The sequence below is a fragment of the Heterodontus francisci genome, chromosome 20 (genome assembly GCF_036365525.1).
Source record: "Heterodontus francisci isolate sHetFra1 chromosome 20, sHetFra1.hap1, whole genome shotgun sequence".
Classification (NCBI taxonomy): Eukaryota; Metazoa; Chordata; class Chondrichthyes; order Heterodontiformes; family Heterodontidae; genus Heterodontus; species Heterodontus francisci.
Genome location: NC_090390.1, coordinates 19,965,303 through 19,986,050, shown reverse-complemented (window position 1 = coordinate 19,986,050; position 20,748 = coordinate 19,965,303). Strand labels below are relative to the sequence as shown.

Sequence of the window (20,748 nt, the reverse complement as noted above, 5' to 3'; positions counted from 1 at the left end):
TCAGGGGGAAAACCCTCCGCTGGCTGGAGTCATACCTAGCGCAAAGGAAGATGGTTGTGGTTATTGGAGGTCCATCAGCTGAGCTCCAGGACATCACTTGAGGAGTTCCTCAGGGTAGTGTCCAAGGCCCAACCATCTTCAGCTGCTTCATCAATGACCTACCTTCAGTCATAAGGTCAGAAGTGGGGATGTTCGCTGATGATTGCACAATGTTCAGCACCATTTGTGACTCCTCAGATACTGAAGCAGTCCGTGTAGAAATGCAGCAAGACCTGGACAATATCCAGGCTTGGGTTGATAAGTGGCAAGTAACATTCGCGCCACACAAGTGCCAGGCAATGACCATCTCCAACAAGAGAGAATCTAACCATCTCCCCTTGACATTCAACGGCATTACCATCGCTGAATTCCCCACTATCAACATCCTCGGGGCTACCATTGACCAGAAACTGAACTGGAGTAGCCATATAAATACCGTGGCTACAAGAGCAGGTCAGAGGCTAGGAATCCTGAGATGAGTAACTCACCTCCTGACTCCCCAAAGCTTGTCCACCATCTACAAGGCACAAGTCAGGCATGTAATGGAATACTCTCCACTAGCCTGGATGGGTGCAGCTCCAACAACACTCAAGAAGCTCAACACCATCCAGGACAAAGCAGCCCGCTTGATTGGCACCCCATCTACAAACATTCACTCCCTCCACCACTGACGCACAGTGGCAGCAGTGTGTACCATCTACAAGATGCACTGCAGCAATGCACCAAGGCTCCTTAGACAGCACCTTCCAAACCCGCGACCTCTACCAACTAGAAGGACAAGGGCAGCAAATGCATGGGAACACCACCACCTGCAAGTTCCCCTCCAAGTCACACGCCATCCTGACATGGAACTATATCGCCGTTCCTTCACTGTCGCTGGGTCAAAATCCTGGAACTCCCTTCCTAACAGCACTGCGGGTATACCTACCCCAAATGGACTGCAGCGGTTCAAGAAGGCAGCTCACCACCATCTACTCATGGGCAATTAGGGATGGGCAATAAATGCTGGCCTAGCCAGCGACGCCCACATCCCTGAATGAATATTAAAAAAACAAGTTTAAATTGTTGGGGTAGGATTACCCTCCGATGTTCTCGGAGTCTGAACCATATGACTAGTGGGAGAATGAAGTGGATATGTGGGCACAGGTTACATCCCTACCGAAGAGGAAACAAGGTTTGACCTTAACATTGTCACTTCCTAGAAGAAGCAAAATCAGAAATGAAGTGTTTTGTGAACAGGATACCCTTCAGTTGGATTCCGATGAAGGTTTGAATCTTCTGTTAGAGTTCTTGGATGAACTTAACAAGGAAGATGATCTATTAAATGCCTATGAGACATGGTCAGACTTTGATAGATTTCAGAAAACAGATGGTTATTATACAGACTGTATAGAAGATTGAGGAAATTCAATTTTAGAGATCCCTGGTTCACTGCTAGCATTTAAATTGGTGTAATAAAAGCAAAATATTGCAGATGCTGGAAATCTGAAATAAAAACAGAAAGGGCTGGAAATACTCAGCAGGTCAGGCAGTATCTGTGAAGAGAGAAGCAGTGTTATCGTTTCAGGTCTTTGACCTTTCATCAGAACTGGCAAAGGTAAGAAAAGTATTAGGTTTTAAACAAGTGAAGGAGGGATGGGGGAGGGTAGAGAACAAAAGGGAAGATGTGTGATAGCGCAGAGGGCAAGAGAGATTTAATAACAAAGATGTCATAGGACAAAGGCAAAGAGAGTGTTAATGGTTTTGGTGAAAGACAAAGCATTAGTCCCGAGAGAGAGTTAATGGCAGCATAATGAGCAGCCTCTTCCCTTCCCCTCCCCTGTCAGCATTCCAAAGGGATTGTTTCCTCTGCGACACCCTGGTCCACTCCTCCATCATCCTGGTCCACTCCTCCATCACCCTGGTCCACTCCTTCATCACCCCGACACCTTGTCCCCTTCACAAGGCACCTTCCCATGCAATTGCAAGATGAGTAATATCTGCCCTTCTACCCCTTCTCACCATCCCAGGCCCCAAACACTCCTTCAACGTGAAGCAGCGATTTACTTGTATTTCCTTCAATTTAGTGTCCTGTATTCACTGCTCACAATGCAGTCGCCTCTACACTGGGGAGGCCAAATGTCGATTGGGTGACCGCTTTGCGGAACACCTCCACTCAGTCTGAAAGCATGACCCTGAGCTTCCGGTTGCTTACCATTTCAACTTCCCACCTTGTTCTCATGCTCACATTTCTGTACTTGGCCTGCTACAGTTGTCTAGTGAACATCAACACAAGCTCGAGGAGCAGTATCCTATCTTTCAAACAGGCACTCTACAGCCTTGGTTAGCACCGCAGCCTCACAGCTCCAGCGACCCGGGTTCAATTCTGGGTACTGCTTGTACGGAGTTTGCCCCTAGTGTAGGTAGGTGGTAGGAGAATTGAAGGAAGGTGGGGATGTGGTAGGGAATATGGGATTAAATGTAGGATTAGTATAAATGGGTGGTTGTCGGTCGGCACAGACTCAGTGGGCTGAAGAGCCTGTTTCAGTGCTGTACCTCTCTATGACTCTATAATAAGATTAGAAGAGAATTTAATATTGGGAATCGGGCTTTTAAATATAGTGGTTTAGCTATTAAGATATTTAGATATTAGTTATTAGATATGTAACTGGAATAACTTTAAGTCAACAATCCTATTTAGAGAGTGTCGTCATCGTCAGTACCTTGAAACGAAGATGACGTCTGCCAGGGTTCATGATTTGTGTGTCCTCAGGTGACTCAGCAGGTCAAGAGTGTTACTCCCATCCCAGTTAATCATGCTAGATCATCAATTAAGATGATGTCATATCTAAAGAAGAGACAAAGCAATTGCCAAACTTGACTGGTCAGTTGAACTGGTTGTGCATTTAGATGAGACCAGGTGCTAGTTTTGATGTGTTGTAGTCAAGTACTGCAATTAAACACCCTAAATTCAAGAATGTTTAATTTGCCCTTAAAACATTGTAAAAATTAAATCTGGAGAAATGCGTACTTCAGTTCCAATCCTTAGGTGACCCAAAGAACATGAAACTCATCATTTTTAGTGATGCTTCACATGCTAATCTTCCTGATAGGTATTCTGTTGCAGCTGGTTTCATAATATTTCTGATGGGTGAAAGTGGGAAATGTTATCCTTTAACTTGGGAATCTAAGAAAATAAAAAGGGTTGTGAAAAGTACTTCAGCTGCTGAAACATTGGCTCTTGTGGAGGCTATTTGTCAAATATTTTATGTGAGATTCTATACAAGAGGCATTCTGAAGATAGTATACCCATTGAATATTATGTAGATAATCGTTCCTGTGGAATAATGTTTACGCTACAAAAAGCGAGAGTGAGAAAAGGCGACAGATTGACCTTGCTGGAGTGAAACAAATGCTGGAGAGAAAGAAAATCTCAACAGTTAAGTGGATGGATACAAGCCATCAACTATCTGATTGTTTTACAAAAAGAAATGCTTGTATGAAGAAATTGTTTGGGTTCCTAGGAATGGCATCTCGCAATGTAGTATTTTCGACAGAATATGGAAGTTTTATTGATTTGTTTTGAAAAGTTTTTTGTGCATATTAACTATAAGTTTTATTTAAAGAGAAAGAAGGGAATCTGTTAATTGTTTATTGATTGTGTTAAATTATATGCAGGTGGTGGGTAATAATTGCAGTTTCAATTGAGCACTTATAAAGAGACACTGACTGAAACTGTGGTGTGGTTGAGATAGGAGGTGTATGCTTGTAATGTTTAACTCTGTAAATAAATATAGGTTTGAGTAAAGATTAGCTCCAGTATTATCCTTCACCAGCTGGTTTTCTGGAACAGAACATGGCTTTTAACAAACTTTTTTATTTGTTTTAGTTTGCTAAGCTAAAGAACAGTAAAGAGTGGGGAGCCAGTCATGGCTGCCCCAGGGAATTACCCTGGTCCCATAAGAGGGTCAGTGGAGCAAAGGGGGACTTGGCATTTGGTAAGGAGGTGCCCTTGGCACTGTGCAGTTGGCAGGGAAAGTGGGCACTCAGTGCTCAGACATTGAATGGGGTCATCACCTACCGGCATCGTGGGGGCAGAAAAGCAGGGGGCAAAGGCTTCCAATCACGATAAGGTAGTCACCTGTCCAAAAGGAAGGCTACAGTTGGCAATGGGGGAACAACTGTCAGATTTTGGGCCCCGTGGCAATGAGTGGCAACACCCTCCATAGGAAGGGCAGAACTCCAACCATCAGGAGGACATGGGAGAGAAAGAGGAGCAGGAAGGACACAGAGGCCATACCCTCAACACAGGATCTACCACCGAAGACGGAGCTACCTGGAGATGACCGAGACCCAGTACCACAGGAGACTGCGATTCTCCAGGCAGATGGTCACAGAGGATGACCTTACATCTCACAGCAGTAGTCGCCATTCCTTGCCAGTCACCATCAAAGTCACTGTGGCCTTGAACTTCTTCACTTCTGGCTCCTTCCAAGGTTCAAATACAGTCCTTCGTGGCATCTTGCAAACAGAACACACCTCTGCATCTCACAGATCACTGACGTCCTCTTTGCCAGAGCTGGACAGGACATTCATTTCAGAACAAATGTGGCTGCGTAGCCACGGATGGCATTGGGTTTTGCCGCCAATGCTGGATTCCCCTAGGTGCAGGGCTTCACCCATTTTTAAATTCTTTCATGGGATATGGGCATCACTGGCAAGACCAGCATTTGTTGCCCATCCATAATTACCCTTGACAACTGAGAGGCTTTCTAGGCCATGTCAGAGGGCAATTAAGAGTCAACCACATTGCTGTGTGTCTGGAGTTACATGTAGGCCAGACCAGGTAAGGACAGCAGATTTCCTTCCCTAAAGGACATTAGTGAACCAGATGGGTTTTTACGATGATCGATGGTACTTTCATGGCACCATTACTGAGACTAGTTTTCAATTCCAGATTTTTATTAATTGAATTTTATTAATTAATTGAATTAATTGAAATGCACCCTCATGGACTTCAAGGCACTCAGCAACCATCCAATCAGATTCATCAACAGGATGGGCTTCCATTTCCTCAACATTCTGAGGGTTCCGTAAACGGGCGAGTGGCCATGTCTTCCTCGATGATATCCTCAGCCCTTGCCGGGTGCTCCAGATGCCTAACAGAGGATACCAGCTGGGGCGCAGCTGGCATCCCCTCCAGAGATCTCTGCATCACCAACGCCACTGACCAGTCCACGCTACCAGTGTCTCATGAATCCTGTCGACATTAGTGCACAGTTCCTGCATCCACTCAGAGTGCTGTCGCATATGGCTCTCCATAAGGTTGGCCTCTCTCTCTATGGAGGACCTCATGCACTCATAGCCCTGAGCCATTGTGGCACACATGAGCTGAATGGACTCCTCTGATCAAGATCCTGCACGGCCTCAGGGAACTCTGACATGTGGGAGAACATCTGCTGCTGTTCAAGGTAGAGCTTCCTGTCTGGTGACTCCCAAGACCCTGCACATTTGCCCAGCTGAGCAGGGCTGTGTCTGCCCTCCCTCTTCCAAAGGAAACTGACCATGGCTTCATCTGCCTCTGGCACCTCCTCCTGCCCACTAATGCCACGATCATCAGCCTAGGTGTGTACAAGGACTAACTGAGGTGAGAGTATCTGCGCTGGTGGACAATGCGCTCATAAGTGTGATAGTGTTTCTTCATCTCCTTCTTGGTCCTCTGGGGCTACGGAGGGAGGGAGAGAGGGTGGCGTGGGTTGGACGTCTGCATCTCTGGGAGACACAAGAAGAGATGATGAGAGCTAGCCTAGGAAATTAGAAGCTGATGCAATGTTGAGGCTACCCAATGTTACTCAGTGCGAGACATGCTATTGGACAGGGTGGAGTACACTGCACCCCCGTAAGGACCAACAGGTTCACCATGAGCTCCCGTTTCGGCAGGCCTGACTGCCTCCCCTTCCACTGACCTGGCTATTTCCAATGCCGTCTGCTCCATTGAGGTAGTGCAGTAGAAGAACAGCACCCCTCCTCCCATCTGGGTCTACTCCCTCACATTGTGTGCCTGTTTCTGCAAGGAAAAAACAGAGTGAGATAAGGTACTGCTGCCCTCTGTGTCCAATGTCATCTGCTCCTATCAATTAGCAGCTGCACGCCTCAGTGGTGATAGGCTCTCAGCAGCACTATGTCTGTGAGCCATTCTGAGGGGTGAGTAAGTGTCCTGTTCACACACCCCTCCCACATTCAGGAGCAGCATGTGCCCTGAGGTTCTTCAGCTGGTGTATCTGCAGCAGGGTGCAAGCCCTGAGACCTATCCAATGGGTTGGGTGTTGTACTCACCTTGCCAGAATGTATGAGGTCATTGAACCTTTTATGGCACTTAATCCAGGGCCAGGTTTCAGGGCGAGACAACCTCTCGTGGGACTGGAAGCCACGCTGTAATTTTACGTTGTCCAGACCCTTAACTGGCCCCGGGTGGGATTTCTACCCCTCTGAGGCAGGAAGTTCAGCCTTCAAGAGCTGCTGGCCAGTCAGTGGGCTGCAGCTCCTCAGTCCCAGCAGCGCCGTTGGGAGTGGTGGCCACTGATGGGACTGCACCCAGCCAGAAGAGGACCGTGGTCATTGGCCTCTATATAGGTCAGTGGGGTTTTGGGCCTTGCCGGGGACAATTGGCTGGGCCTTGGAGAGGGGGGTAGGGGTCATTCAGGAGGGCAGGGGGAGGTGCTCGAGTGAGGGTGGTTTTTGCTGCTGGGAGGCCCTCTGTGAGGCACAAAATGCCTGATCAGGAGAACCCCCCCACCCTGGACCCACAAGGAAGCCACCACGTTTTACTGGGCAGCCTCCACAGATGCTGAAGTGCCCGGCACCGTGGGTAAAATACCAGTGGCGGCGGGAGGAGGCCCTTAAGTGGCAATTAATTGGCCACTTAAGGGCCTCAATTGGCCTGGGGTGGGCAGGCGGGCTGTTGGCCATTTCACCCACTGCTGGTAAAATTGCAGCAGGGGTGGGAAGGCAACGGGAGTGGCACACCCCACCTCCCACACAGTTTTCTGGCCCTCCCCTGCCTCCAGCCCGCTCCCCTGGGGTGCGTAAAATTCTAGCCCAGGTTATGTCTTCTTGCTTCTGTCGCTGGCGGTGACAGTTATCTGCACCCAGGCCGCTTTGATTTTGACTGGTGGATTCCTCCTGCCACCCTCCTAAAAGAGGACCTCTCTCCTCACTGCCAACATTAGATCCAGGTCGGTATCAATGAATCGATGGGCAGCCCTGCCCAAGTGCCATGCCTCTGGCTCCCCTGTGGTATCTCGCTTCCCTCTGGTGCTGTGGAAAGCTTTGGCACAATCAGCAGAACTCTCCCACAGGAAAACCAGCAGCCTCAGTGATGTCTGCCATGGGATGTCTAAATCAGTCCCCCGCTTTATCTGTCCTGCCTCTGCTCCTGCCCCCACTGGCTCTATTGGACAGGAAACCTGTCTACATATCAATTAAGGAATCAGTCCCATGAAAATCAGGATTTTAATCCGTTTTCTGCTGGAGGCAGGTTCCTGACCCAAAAGCAATGCTGACTCCTGTATCCCACCTCCGTGGTGAAAATTCATCGCTACATATTCCTTACCTAGGACTGATCGGTCACTTCAAACGATTACAATCTACTCTCTAACCGCACTGTCCATCTCATACTATGTTACTGTAATCATTTAGAGTCATCAGTTTAGTGCTAGTTCCCTGCTGTTGAAATATAATTGCCTCAGTTGTAAAATTGTTAATGTTGAAAATTTCAGCAGGAATGGATAATGGCATCACTACAGGGCTGATCAGTATCCTTAACTAGATATCCGGGAGATGACTCAATGTCTCCATAGCTGAGCAGTGCTATTTATTGCTCACCAGCACTTGGAACAGCTGAGCAGTGCTTCGCTTCATAATGCCAATTTTGGGTCAAGAGCAACGAATGGAACAATATAAAACCACAAAGCTTTTTTATAGAGCTAACATTCTGATCAGCACATCGGGGAGAACAGGCTAAACATCTATTTGATCAAATGGCTGCAGTTTAGTGCTGTGCAGTGCAGTACACACTGTGAATTATGGGACTAGCAGCAGACATTGAGAACTCCTAACTCTGGTGTACTGATCAGTCGGCTATGGAGATCTTGTGGACTGTTTGCCAAATTGATCATTATATTATAATGCCAATAGTTTCCTCCATTACAACCCTGAGCACACTTCAAATACACTTCATAAGGCTGTAAAGTGTTTTGGAGCATCCTGAGGATGTGAAAATTGCCATATGAACGCCAGGTCTTTCCCCTTGGCTTTTTCCATTGCAACAGTAATCTAGAATTTTAGAACTTGTTAGGTAATTGCACAGAACAGACTATAATTTTTACTTACCACTCTGGTGAGTTATGTAAATTAGTTTGAGAGTTTAAATTTATCAACAGAAAAGAATCCTATAAAACATACAAACTCCTGACTTTGTTCAACTACTTGTCTCAGCAATAATCTTACTGCATTTCCGATTTCCTGTGCCTCTACATTGACAGCTGTGCCTTCAGCTACCTTGGCCCTAAGCTCTGGAATTCCCTCTATAAACCTCTCTGCTCCTTTGAGATGCTCCTTGAAACTCACCTCTGATCGTGATTTTGAGCACCTGTCTTAATATCTCCTTATGTGGCTTGGTGTCAAATTTTGCCTTATAACGTTCCTGTGACGCACCTTGGGATATTTTATGGCATTAAAGGTGTAATATAAATGCAAATTATTGTTGCCAATTTCAATAATCAGAGGATCCCAATGTACATCTTGCATTTCAGACTCAAGAAAAACAATTGTTAAAATAGTGACAGGATGCTATTTCTATTTTAAGGAAGTACACTAGTGAATAAACACTTCAGCATAAAAATTCCTATTGACAGATCCAATTTTGTCTATCATTAAACAACACACTGTCTTTTGACGGTGCTATCTAACACTGTAATAAGGGGCTTAATTCAATTTATAACCATAGGAACACTCTTTCTATGAATTATTTTGCATTGTCTAATGATAGTACTTCTGATATTAGATAGTGAATTAGGCAAGTCATGGAGAATGGAATTTTGGAATTCTCTGAACACTTTGGTGCAGTATTATACTGGACTCATACCAGACAGACTGGGCCATTGGGAGCTGATCAGGGCAATCTACATGCAGCAGGATCTGAACATTATCAAATGCGATAAGTTCAAACTCTTGGCAGTTAACTCAAAGAGTGACAAGAGGGTAAATTCAGTGATGCTGTGTTCAGAATGAGCTCTCACTCACCAGGACAGCAAGTCACACAATGTTATATAACTGTGCTCCACACTTCTGTCAAGTGTGACTTTGCACTGAGAGCACAACATTGCACAGTCTATCCGAATATTTATTTCAGCAGATATATATGAGTCGATTCAAGGCCATTAATGTGGCCAGGTTTCAGCCAAGCACTTTTTTTCCAGAACCAACCGTGGTAACTACCCTGATAACAGTTAGCCTGGATTATCAACCACTCTTCTCACTTCCTCATTCACTACTTTGCTCTACTCCCCTCCCCCCTCCCCCTCCTCCTGTGTTTGCATTCCTCTCCACTTGTGCTGAAAAGACTGAACAGGCTCTTATCTCTAGAAAAAAGGCTATATAGGTAACCCGATAGAGGTCTTTAAAATTAAGTAGGGGTTGATGTAGAGATGTTTCCACTTGTGGGGAGACCAAAACCAGGGGCCATAAATATAAGATAGTCACTAATAAATTCAATAAGGAATTCAGGAGAAACTTCTTTACCCAGAGAGGTGAGAATGTGGAAATTGGGTCCGCAAGGAGTATTTGAGGTGGTTTACAAAGATGCATTTAAGGGGAAACTAAATAAATACAGGAGGGAGAAAGGAACACAAGGGTATGTTGATAGGGTTAGATAAAAGAAAGTGACTCCTGACAACGCAGCGGCCCGCCGATGTCATCAGAGCACTGCAAGCTGTGAACATGCACAAACGGGCTCCTGCTTTCTGTGCCTGTGCAGCCTACCATCTTGCCAGGACCAGTTGGCGCATGCACGGGAAAACGTAATCGCGCAGCACCAACGTCATCGGGTAACACACCTTTTCGGTCTCTGTGCATGCGCGGTAAAGCGTCCGATTGTTCCCCGCTTCTCGCTTCCTGCACCATCCCCGCCACCCCCCCCCCCCACCCCCGTTCCCTGCCGCGATCTGTGATCACAGCCTTTTTACCCCACACAGGGGAAGCATGGAAGAGAGAGAGTGACAAGATAGGCCGGGGAGGGGACGGAGAGTGCGAGCAGCCGAGGGGGAAGAAGGGGCGAGGCCATGGATTCTGTTGAATTGCACACACACAATCCCGCACATGCAGCTATCCTGGAGCTCAGGTCAAAACACAAAGCTCACTGAAGTGATGCTCTTATTACACCACAAGCAGCTCTCTGCCGGTATTCATGCTGAACACGAGCTCCCAGGATTTATCTGTTCCAACTTCCACAATGTTAAAAATCTCTTTTTAAAATGCTCACTAGTTTAAAATATGGATTTGTGTCCTGAAATAATTGTCAATAAAATTCATTAAACAACCCATTGCGGGGAGCAGGCACGGGGACCAGAAGTGGCCATTTTGGTTTCATTTGTTTTCGTTTTTGTGATATATTGAGCAGGGCCATCTTTGTTACTGACAGCTGTCAAAACAGTGCATGAGGCTGCATTTGCACATGTACAAATACTGCACCACCTAGTGGTTGCGTTGTCAGCGAATGCAGCCTAGATAAAATATGGTGGGAGGAGGCTCAGTTAGAACATAAACTGCATAGACCAGATGGGCTGAGTAGCCTATTTCTGTACTATAAAATTCAATGTAATTCTGTGCTCTATTCCACAGCTCACAATGGAATCACCACTGCACTCTTGACCCCAGGCTACTGGTAAGCAACATAACATGAGATCAACAGGAAGTTATTGGGAAAAAAAGTCTGTACCTACACAGATGAATTTGAAACATGCCAGCATGGATCAAAGGATGGCACAAACTCAAGCATCACACATAAACCTTTAGTTGTTGAAATGGGAGCAATTAACTCAATTGTTGGATGTTGTATGCAAGAGAGCAGGTGGACAGTTTGGAGTCTAATCAGGATGATGAACTTGTGGACTGCTGTTTAATTGTGAGCATGAAGATGTCGGTAGAACAGAAACACTATTACACCCTACCCTAATGAGGCCATGGAATAGTCAACTAACACATGGCCAGCTGGCTTTTAAGACTTCTATTTAAAATGTGTTTGTATTGGGTGTTTGCCTTTTCATTATTAACTAAAGGTGGGAGGGGAGGAACATACTGAAACTTAGCTTTCTGAAAGAGATGCGACGTGATCTTGCCATTTACTTATTTAACAGGGATTGTATCACAGTACAAGAGAAATAATTTATCATATGCTGCGGTTAATTTACTGGAATATTAAGTATCTGCAACTATGTACTCCAGATTCAGCTATTTAGCAAGCTGAAACCATGAGCAGTAATTATAAGCATCTTTTCACAAGGCACTCCTACATGACAAAGGAAGCACTTAACCCAAAGGCAACATGGGTTGTAATCTCATTGCTTTCTCACTTTCAGTTTGTTTCTTACCCACTGCAAATAGATGATAAATCTGTACTGTTTTTTATCAACATTAAATATTTAAATAGACTTCTAGGTAGGTGTTGTGTGATTGCCTTTAAGAGTAATGTACCTTTAAGATTTTAGTATGCTAATGAGCTAAATGGCAGGATGTAGTCATGTGACTGCATGCCAGCCTCACTCTGTAACTGTATCACCAAGAGGCTGCTAATAGATAGCTCTGTACTGTATATAGTTGTTAGCTGTTTAATAAAACTGTTTTGAGATCTTCAACTACCTGAACTCCACACAGCTCATTCATGTTGCATCAGACAACTTAAAGAAGCTTCTCATTGCATCGTGGCAGCTGTGGTGAGAAGAAAGAATCCAAATTTGAAGACCACACGAAAATAGTTTTAAAAACTAGCTGGAAGAGGAAAAATTAAAGAAAAATACTGGTATAAACAGGGAAAGAAGTAAACACTCACCTCCAGCTGCAGAGACAGGCTGCAGATCAATCATTGTGATCGGGTAAGTGAGTCTGTCATCAGTTTTTAAAAAAAGCCTTGAAGTCTTTAAAAGATTGATTTCTTTTTCTCTCAAAGGCTCCCTGGAAGAGTAAAAAATAACGGGGAAAGACCCAATCCCTTTCTGATTAAGTCCGCGCCTTTACTGGAGACGCAAGACAGCAAAAAGCACGTGAATCCTCCGTTCATGTAGCTCACATCTACAGAAATGCTGTAGAGCCTTCATTCACTCAACCAGATCTTAAAATAACTCATAAAGCTATTCAACTGTGCGGAATTGCCTATTGAATGGCTGTAGAAACAAACTAGCAGAAAAAAGCACTTGAAATATCTGTTGCACAGCTGTTTAAACAGATCAGGCTTAGTACTGGAAGCGAGACAAACAGTCAAACTGCTGCAGTCAATCAAATCAGCCAAGAGACTTTCTTAAAGGCAATACAGTACAGTCACAGAAGCAAGTTCTTAAAGCAAAAGAACAGCAGAAAATGGATACAAATTTTCCTAGCATGAACTGGAAAGCTTTGGATATCCTATTTGAGTTCCAACTCAGAGAACGCAGTTATGCTTCACAGACCAAGTGATGGTAGTACCAGAGAAGCAAGCTCTAAAAATAATGATAGCGATTGGAAATGAGGGATTGCACAGAATCAATACCTCCGGATTATCTGAACAGGACCAGAAAGATCCCGTAAAGATATGGAAAGTACTGGAAGATCAGCTCCGATTAAGAGTGAATTTTTGGATTCACCGCCTGGAATTGATGTCCTAAAGGCAACAGCAGAATCAATAAACCAGTTAGTCAGCAGATGCCGTAATAAGGGGAACAAATGCGATTTCTCAGAAACCAAGCTGTGAGACCGAATAATGGAGCTGGTAATTCTATCAACACCCATTGAAGCATTTCAGAAAGACCACTTGGGGAAAAAGAAAGGTCACAGTGTCGACGCACTGCTGGAAGATGGCAGGAAATACAAAGCCATTGTAGCTGGACAACAGCACCTGCAACCACTAGGTGCAACCAACAGTATTTGCACCATAACCAGGTCGAAAAGAGCAAGCAAGCTGTGGGGTAAGTGCAGTCCGTCCCACTCATGGCGGAATTGCCTTGCGTTTTGTGACCCTTGCAAGGCGTGTGGTGCAAAAGGACACTGGGCCCACCTATACAGGAATTCTGGCTCCAAAGACGCAGCCAGGGGCCACGGTAGGACACCAGCCAACAGAAGATGGGCTCAGCAGCACTGCAGCAGCAGCAAGTAAAGTGTCAGAGACCTACATAATCGCAAGCCAATACATGAGGTCCACAGCAAAACAGACCTGAGACAGGACCCAGAGGGAAGCAAGTTTCAGTCAGAGGACGAACAGGCATTCCACATCGTGAACCTGACATAACATGTCGATGAAGTTTCACCACCATCAACATCACGTGCCCAAAGAAAACTGGCAAAGATGCACTCAAGGTCATGATTGACACTGGTGCTAGTGCAAATATCCTGCCAGTCCGAATCCTCAAAGAAATGTATTGGAGTCTTTAGAGATCAATGATACAACCGACAAATGCCAAAATATCTGCATACAACGGGTCACCCATCCCTTGCAGTGGCACATTAACAATGCAATGCAGATACAACAAGTCGGCATGGAAACCACAAACATTCTACCAAATAGACACGAGCAGACCAGCAGTGGCAGGACTACCAGTGAGTAAGGACCACAATATCATAATTATCCACAAGAGCAATGCCAAGGGAAAATCTCCAAGGACCGGAACCCGCTCACAGACTCTGGTCAGCATCAAACAATGTAGTCTGGAAACTCAGCAATAGCACAACTATGCTGCACCTTCACTTCTGCTCTCTAGACAACTGGCAGCACCACAACAAACCAGAATGGACAGGTATCTCCAGGAGACCAAGTACTCTTCCCCCAACAAGTCCTCGACCTTCAGCCCCAAGCTTTCAGACGTGGAGGATGAGGAGAGGTGAAGGGCACGCAATGTCCTGAAGAGGCAGAGGAGGAATGAGTTGAAGTATTGTCTGTTAGCTCTTCGAGATGAGGTGCTGGAACTTTCCAAGAATGACAAGGCCTCAAAAGGAGTCATCTTGAGAAAAGCAACAGAGTATGTTAGCAGACTGACAGCACAGCAACAGAAACTGCACGCAGAGAGGGAGAAACTTCAGAAAGAACAGCAACAGATGAGATGCAACGTCCCTGAGCAAGTGTTGTCAAATCACCAAAATGACCTATGGACTTTTGAGCCTCTATTCTTGTAAATTTCATTATCTATAGCCATGTGTAAATAATTTTGATGTTATATAATGTTATGTGTTTTTACTGTTAGCATACAAAACTTACCTTTGGAAAGAAGGGGATGTTGTGTGATTGCCTTTAACCGTGATGTCCCTTTAATATCTTAGTATGCTAATGAGCTATGTGTCAGGACGTAGTCATGTGACTGCGCACCAGCCTCACTCTGTAACTGTAACACCAAGAGACAAGACCTTCAAATAGATAGCTCTGTACTGTATATAGTTGTTAGCTGTTTAATAAACCTGTTTTGAGATCTTCATCTACCTGAACTCCACGCATCTCATTTTATGTTGCATCAGACAACATAAAAGAAGCATCTCATTGCAGGTATCAGCCATGGCACAGTGAGTAGCATTTGCACTTCTAAGCCAGAGGGTTGTGGGTTTAAGTCCCACGACAGAAACTTAAGCACAAAAATCTAGGCTGACACTCCAGTGCAGTCCTGAGGGAGTGCTGCACTGTCACAGGTGCCACCCTTTGGATAAGATATTGAACTGAGGCCCTCTCAGCTGGATGTAAAAGATCCCGTGGCACGATTTCACAAACATGTTCTCCCCAGTGTCCTTGCTAATACTTATCTGTTAACTCAACCAATCAATATTGCATTTGTGGGAGCTTTCTATGCACAAATTGGCTGTCATGCTTTCTACATTACAACAGCGACTACAATTCAAACGTACTTCATTGGCTGTGAAATTATTTGGCACGTTCTAAGATCATGAAAGGCACAATATAAATGCAAGCGTCTTTTTATTTACATAGCCACAGCTGCAGCTAGATTCATAAATAACAACTAGACTTTAGTTAACTTTGTAAGAGTTTAGATTTTCATGCCTTACTTTCTTTTGAGGTGTTATACAATAATAAGTATTCATTTCTGCCTGGCTTTTCATTGGAATCTTTCCTCAGTGATCCTCATCATTGTGAGACAGAGGGAATGACCCTCCATACTGCAAAACTCAACACACTCATCACAACAGTTTACAACCTGCAAATCTGCCTTACTCTGAGAATGATCAAAATCCTGGCAACCATTATAAATGAGTGGATCTCCTGTGATGTTGCTCGTAGTGAGATAGGGATTATGCTGTTTAATCATAGGAATGTTGTACTATATGTCACAAAGTATACTGTTATATTTCAAGGTGGAGCTGGGTTTCAGCTAGCCTGTTGACTTGAGGCCAGAATGCCCACTTGTGTAAATAAGCACAAGCCTGAGGTCAATTAAAGATTAATTACTGTTGTGAGGGAACATGCTTGTAAATTTTTGCCTGCAGATTAGAAGGCACCAGCCTGAAATAAGAAGTTATACTAGCATTTGTAAATTTCCATCTCAATATTTTTGACAAACTAAAGTGTGACATCTGAGTGTGATAGCTGAAGTATGGCCAGTTTTTTTCCAAAGCCTTATACAATTTATCTACTTCTCTTTTAAAGCCTATTATGAATTCTGCTTCCATCAGTCTTTCTATCTAGTAGGGCATCCTATGTCCTAAAACCCTAAGCATAATACATCTTCTAACTTCTCCTGTCATTCCTGTGATGTTAACCTTAAATTTGTGGCTTGTAGTCACCAACTCACCTTCCAATGGAAGTAACTTTCTTCCCCCCTATTCACATTATCAAAGCTTCTTATAATTTTGAACATGATCTCCTTCTAGCCTTTTCAGTTGTAATTAAAAGAGCCCCAGTTTTTCTTTGCTCTCATTAACTAAAGGGATTTCAGGGATCATCTTAGGGAATCACTAGTGCACTGACTCCATGGCCTAATGTCCTGTCTAAAACAAGACACCCAGTAATCTAACCGTAGCCCACCCAATGATTTGTACAAGGTTAGTATTGCCTCTTATTTTTTTTGCTTTCCAAGCCTTGCTGAACTCTTATGAATGTTTCAGTGTCATTTGGCTGTTTGATGATTTGGAGGTGAGGTTTTTCTCACTTCAAAAATTCCTGACCCTCCTGGTACCAAATAAATCTTTAAAAATACTGGACAGGAGGAGAGAACACAGAACAAAAACAAAAAGAGCAAGGCAGTGGAAAATATGAACATTAGAAAAGTACATCAAACACTTGTCTCTTTAAGAGTTTCTTCTCTTTCAGACTTCCCTGTCTGCAAAGCCCAGATTGTTTCCCCATTTGAAACAGAGCTTTGCAGAATTCACTTTGGGAGTTACCTCATAAATAAAACACCAGCACTTGCACAGATCTTTTTTTGGCTGTGGTATTAGTTTGGGACTTTGAGTTAAAGTTACCACAACAGAGCAGTTATGTTGAATATATCTGATTCATATATTTAGTTTCAATAAGTTGATAATTTTGACACAAATCAGAAACATTTATTTCTAATCCATCCATGTCTTTAAAAACAGACACATTTGTCGTATTCCACTAAGATTCGTATAAACAAGACACCAAGTATAGCGGCCAAAACATCTCAGTGCCATCGCAACCCCTTTGAGCTGTGGGGACTGTGTTAGAACAAAAACGGAGAAATATTACAAATTATAAGAATTTAAAGCGTATTTATTCTATTCCACTGATGAAAGCATGACGAGATTTCTATTCTCAATCGTTAAGCTCTCACAACACAATCCTGTCAACTGGCAGATGTTTGGAAGAAATATACAAATGAAAGTTCTGTAACAGAAGGTCTCACAGCCTCTGCAGTCCACCGAGGGATTAACAACCTGAGAAAGTCAAGTTCTATATCTGCTCCCTTTAAGTTCCAATGGGATGTGAATTGATAATTAGCCACAACAACTGCAGAATATCTGTTTAATTCTGAGATATACACATGGATACTCTTCATGAATATTTGACAACACAAGAGTTACACATTCAGAATTCTATCATAACCTTCCAATAGTTGCTTACAAACTGAGAATAATGAATGTATGCAAACTAATACTCTAGTCACTTACCTCCACCAGTTTACTGGCATGCTCTCTGAATATAGCTGCATATTCTTTGATATCCTTTTCATTTCCATTCCTTGCAGCTTCAATCAGAACCAGGAGGGGGACAGTGGTGTCCAGGAAGGAGTCTGACACATGGTCCATAATAGCTTTCCACAGCTGAAATGGATAAAAACAAACTGCTAAAACCATCAAACTAGAACACACAAGGACTAGAATCATAGAATCTTAAAGCACAGAAGGAGGACATTCATCCCATCGTGCCTGTTCCAACTCTTTGAAAGAGCTAGCCAATTAATGCCACTCCCCTGCTATGTCCTGGATGTTGTTGAGTTTTCTGAGTGTTGCTGCAGCTGCACTCATCCAGGCAAGTGGAAAGTATTCCATCACTCCAGAAAAAAACTCTCAGGCAGCTTTCTGGTTGTCTCAGCCACTCGCAATGTTTTTGGTGGCATGAAGCCTTTGAGATATGAAACCCTAGAGATGTACATTGGACACAAGAAATTTAATAATATACTAGTGAATCTCCTGTGTCTTTAAACCAGAACGATGAGTAATGTAACTCAGAATGCATTATTATATACTGGTAGATCTTCCTTGACGTTGCTCACCAGCACTCTTTCTGATATTTACCGGGGTCTCCCACAGCCTAGTGATGACAATGGTTCACTCATTGCTTCAACACAGCAAATTTACTCAATTATATGTGTCATGCCCAGTTCAGGCATTCCCTATTCCTAACTTGGAATGGAATTTTCCTTTTGTTTTAAATGAACCACAATGGACATTAAATTAGACATGGGCTACAAAGATGCCTACTGAAGGTCAGCTGACTTTCGGCTTGTGTATTCAATAACTAACTCACTGTCAGAGAGGACAGAAGAATACCTTCCAGACTCAGAGGTGTCATCGATGCCCATCCTGAAACCATGGGGAGACATTCCTGAATTCAATAGTTTTCTCCTGAAACGACGAAACATAGAAACATAGCAAATAGGAGCAGGAGTAGGCCATTCGGCCCTTCGAGCCTGCTCTGTCATTCATTATGATCATGGCTGATCATCCAACTCAGTAACCTGTTCCTGCTTTCCCCCCATATCCTTTGATCCCTTTTGCCCCAAGAGCTATATATAACTCCTTCTTGAAAACATACAATGTTTTGACCTCAACTGCTTTCTGTGGTAGTGAATTCCACAGGCTCACCACTCTCTGGGTGGAGAAATTTCTCCTCATCTCAGTCCTGAAAGATTTACCCCATATCCTTAGACTATGACCCCTGGTTCTGGACTCCCCCACCAATGGGAACATCCTTCCTGCATCTACCCTGTCAACTCCTGTTAGAATTTTATAGGTTTCTATGTGATCCCCCCTCACTCTTCTGAACTCCAGCGAATATGATCCTAACTGACTCAATCTCTCCTCATACATCAGTCCCACCATCCCAGGAATCAGTCTGGTAAACCTTTGCTGCACTCCCTCTATAGCAAATTGTTTCTTCTTCCGATAAGGAGACCAAAACTGCACACAATATTCCAGGTGTGGCGTCATCAAGGCCCTGTATAATTGCAGCAAGACATCCCTGCTCCTGTACTCGAATCCTCTTGCTATAAAGGCCAACATACCATTTGCCTTTTTTACCGCCTGTTGCACCTGCATGCTTACCTTCTGTGACTGGGGTATGAGAACACCCAGGTCTCATTGCATATTCCCCTCTCTCAGTTTATAGCTGTTCAGATAATCATCTGCCTTTCTGTTTTTGCTACCAAAGTGGATAACCTCACATTTATAGTGGATAACCTCACATTTATTGAAGGTGATTATTTTAACCCTCTTCAGGATGAATGTCTAAGAACAATAAACAGGATGGGGCTAATCAACCTAGACTCCGACCATATTTGGAAAAGGAACTGTGAGAAATCACATGGTGGGTCAGCCATGTTTGTCTCCTTTTAAAAATCTTTAAATACAGACTGCAGAAAAAAAGCAGAAGGCCAACAAAACAGTACCATCATGAATTGAAAGAACTGGAGACTATAACATCTTAGAGTCTCCGAACCTGTTCCTTTTCAAGTCCACCAGTACAGAAAACTAATCTCTTTGTAATAAGTCTACAAGTAACTAACTTCGTGACCTGCTGAAAATCCACCTCTTCGAGCAAATGCTACAATGTTTTTGATATACGACTCCGGCTATCGAAAACTCTTAACTACACTTCTGGAGAGAAAACACCTTCTTCATCAGGCCTGCAATGTATGCCTTTTCTCAAGACGAGCCAAATCACATGACTTATGAACTATTCCATTGCTTGTAACTTGTAAAAGTGCACTATCCTTTTAATGGCTTTCTTTCTCGAGTGTGTGTGTGAGTGGTGAGTGAATGACGCAGCGTTAGATTTTCGAGGTGAACGTGTGAATAAAAATAATCCCCTTTATTTAAAGCCATGGAAAGCGTGCTGCTGGTTATTCAAACTGGCCACACGCTCAGGGGTTAAGAAACACACACGTCTTCCTTTTCAAAACACACTGATTATGGACAGAAATAGGGAAAAAAATGGGGTTTCAGTTCCCTCTCAATTCTGTCCATAATGGATGACAGACAAAGGACAAAAATACCACACAGCTTGCCGGTACTGGACGATACACAAACCTGGTGCACTGATCAAGAAATAACTGATCATTTCTTAATGTTTTGCCTGTTATAAAATGTGTTTGAGATTCCATGATTTTGCCATTTTATGGAGCAGTGGAAATGAGCAAGTCTAAATGTCTGGAGAGCAGACTATCCAGAGAAGCCACATAATAAATCATGACTGGCTCCTATCAAGTGCAATAAGCAGTCACTTCAATCTCCAAAATGGAGCAGTGGGAGCCCAGCACAGTTGTTTGGGTGACAATCTGATGAATCAATGGAGCCTTTAAAACAGAGCAAAGCCCGATTTACTAACCAGGGACTGAAAGCCCTCTTGGAAGGTGTGAGAAAGGAGGGTGTGGCGTTGTGAGGTTGATGTTTCCCCCACACACTCCCCACTCCACAGACTCCCCCACACCACAGAAGCACAAGGTGTAGCAGGAAGGGTCAGTACTATGTCAAGAATCTCAGAATCTAAAATGAGATTACAAAAAGAGATGCCAGATATGAGGACAGCTGCTAAAGTAAGGATAGTACTGCTGTACATGGAAAACATTTGCCACAAGTACACCCAAGAAGAACCTCTCTAACATTTTAATGAAGGAAGATGTTAATCAATAAGAGAAGCTTTTTTATTCATTTTTGGTATAAGATCATCATTAGTAAGGTTGGAATAAAAACAGAAAGTGCTGGAAATACTCAGCAGGTCTGGCAGCATCTGTGGAGAGAAAAACA

At 43.8% G+C, this 20,748-nt stretch overlaps 1 protein-coding gene across 1 annotated transcript in view; it reads right to left on the bottom strand.

Moving 5' to 3' along the window:
* LOC137380511 (catenin alpha-3-like) overlaps nt 1-20,748 on the bottom strand; it is a 2,550,805-nt gene that overhangs the window by 1,357,557 nt on the left and 1,172,500 nt on the right. The window contains exons 9-10 of the mRNA XM_068052420.1: nt 17,388-17,544; nt 11,823-11,837 (exon numbers count right to left, since the gene is read on the bottom strand). Coding sequence (XP_067908521.1) covers nt 11,823-11,837; nt 17,388-17,544 — 172 coding nt within the window. The remainder of the gene's footprint in view (nt 1-11,822; nt 11,838-17,387; nt 17,545-20,748) is intronic.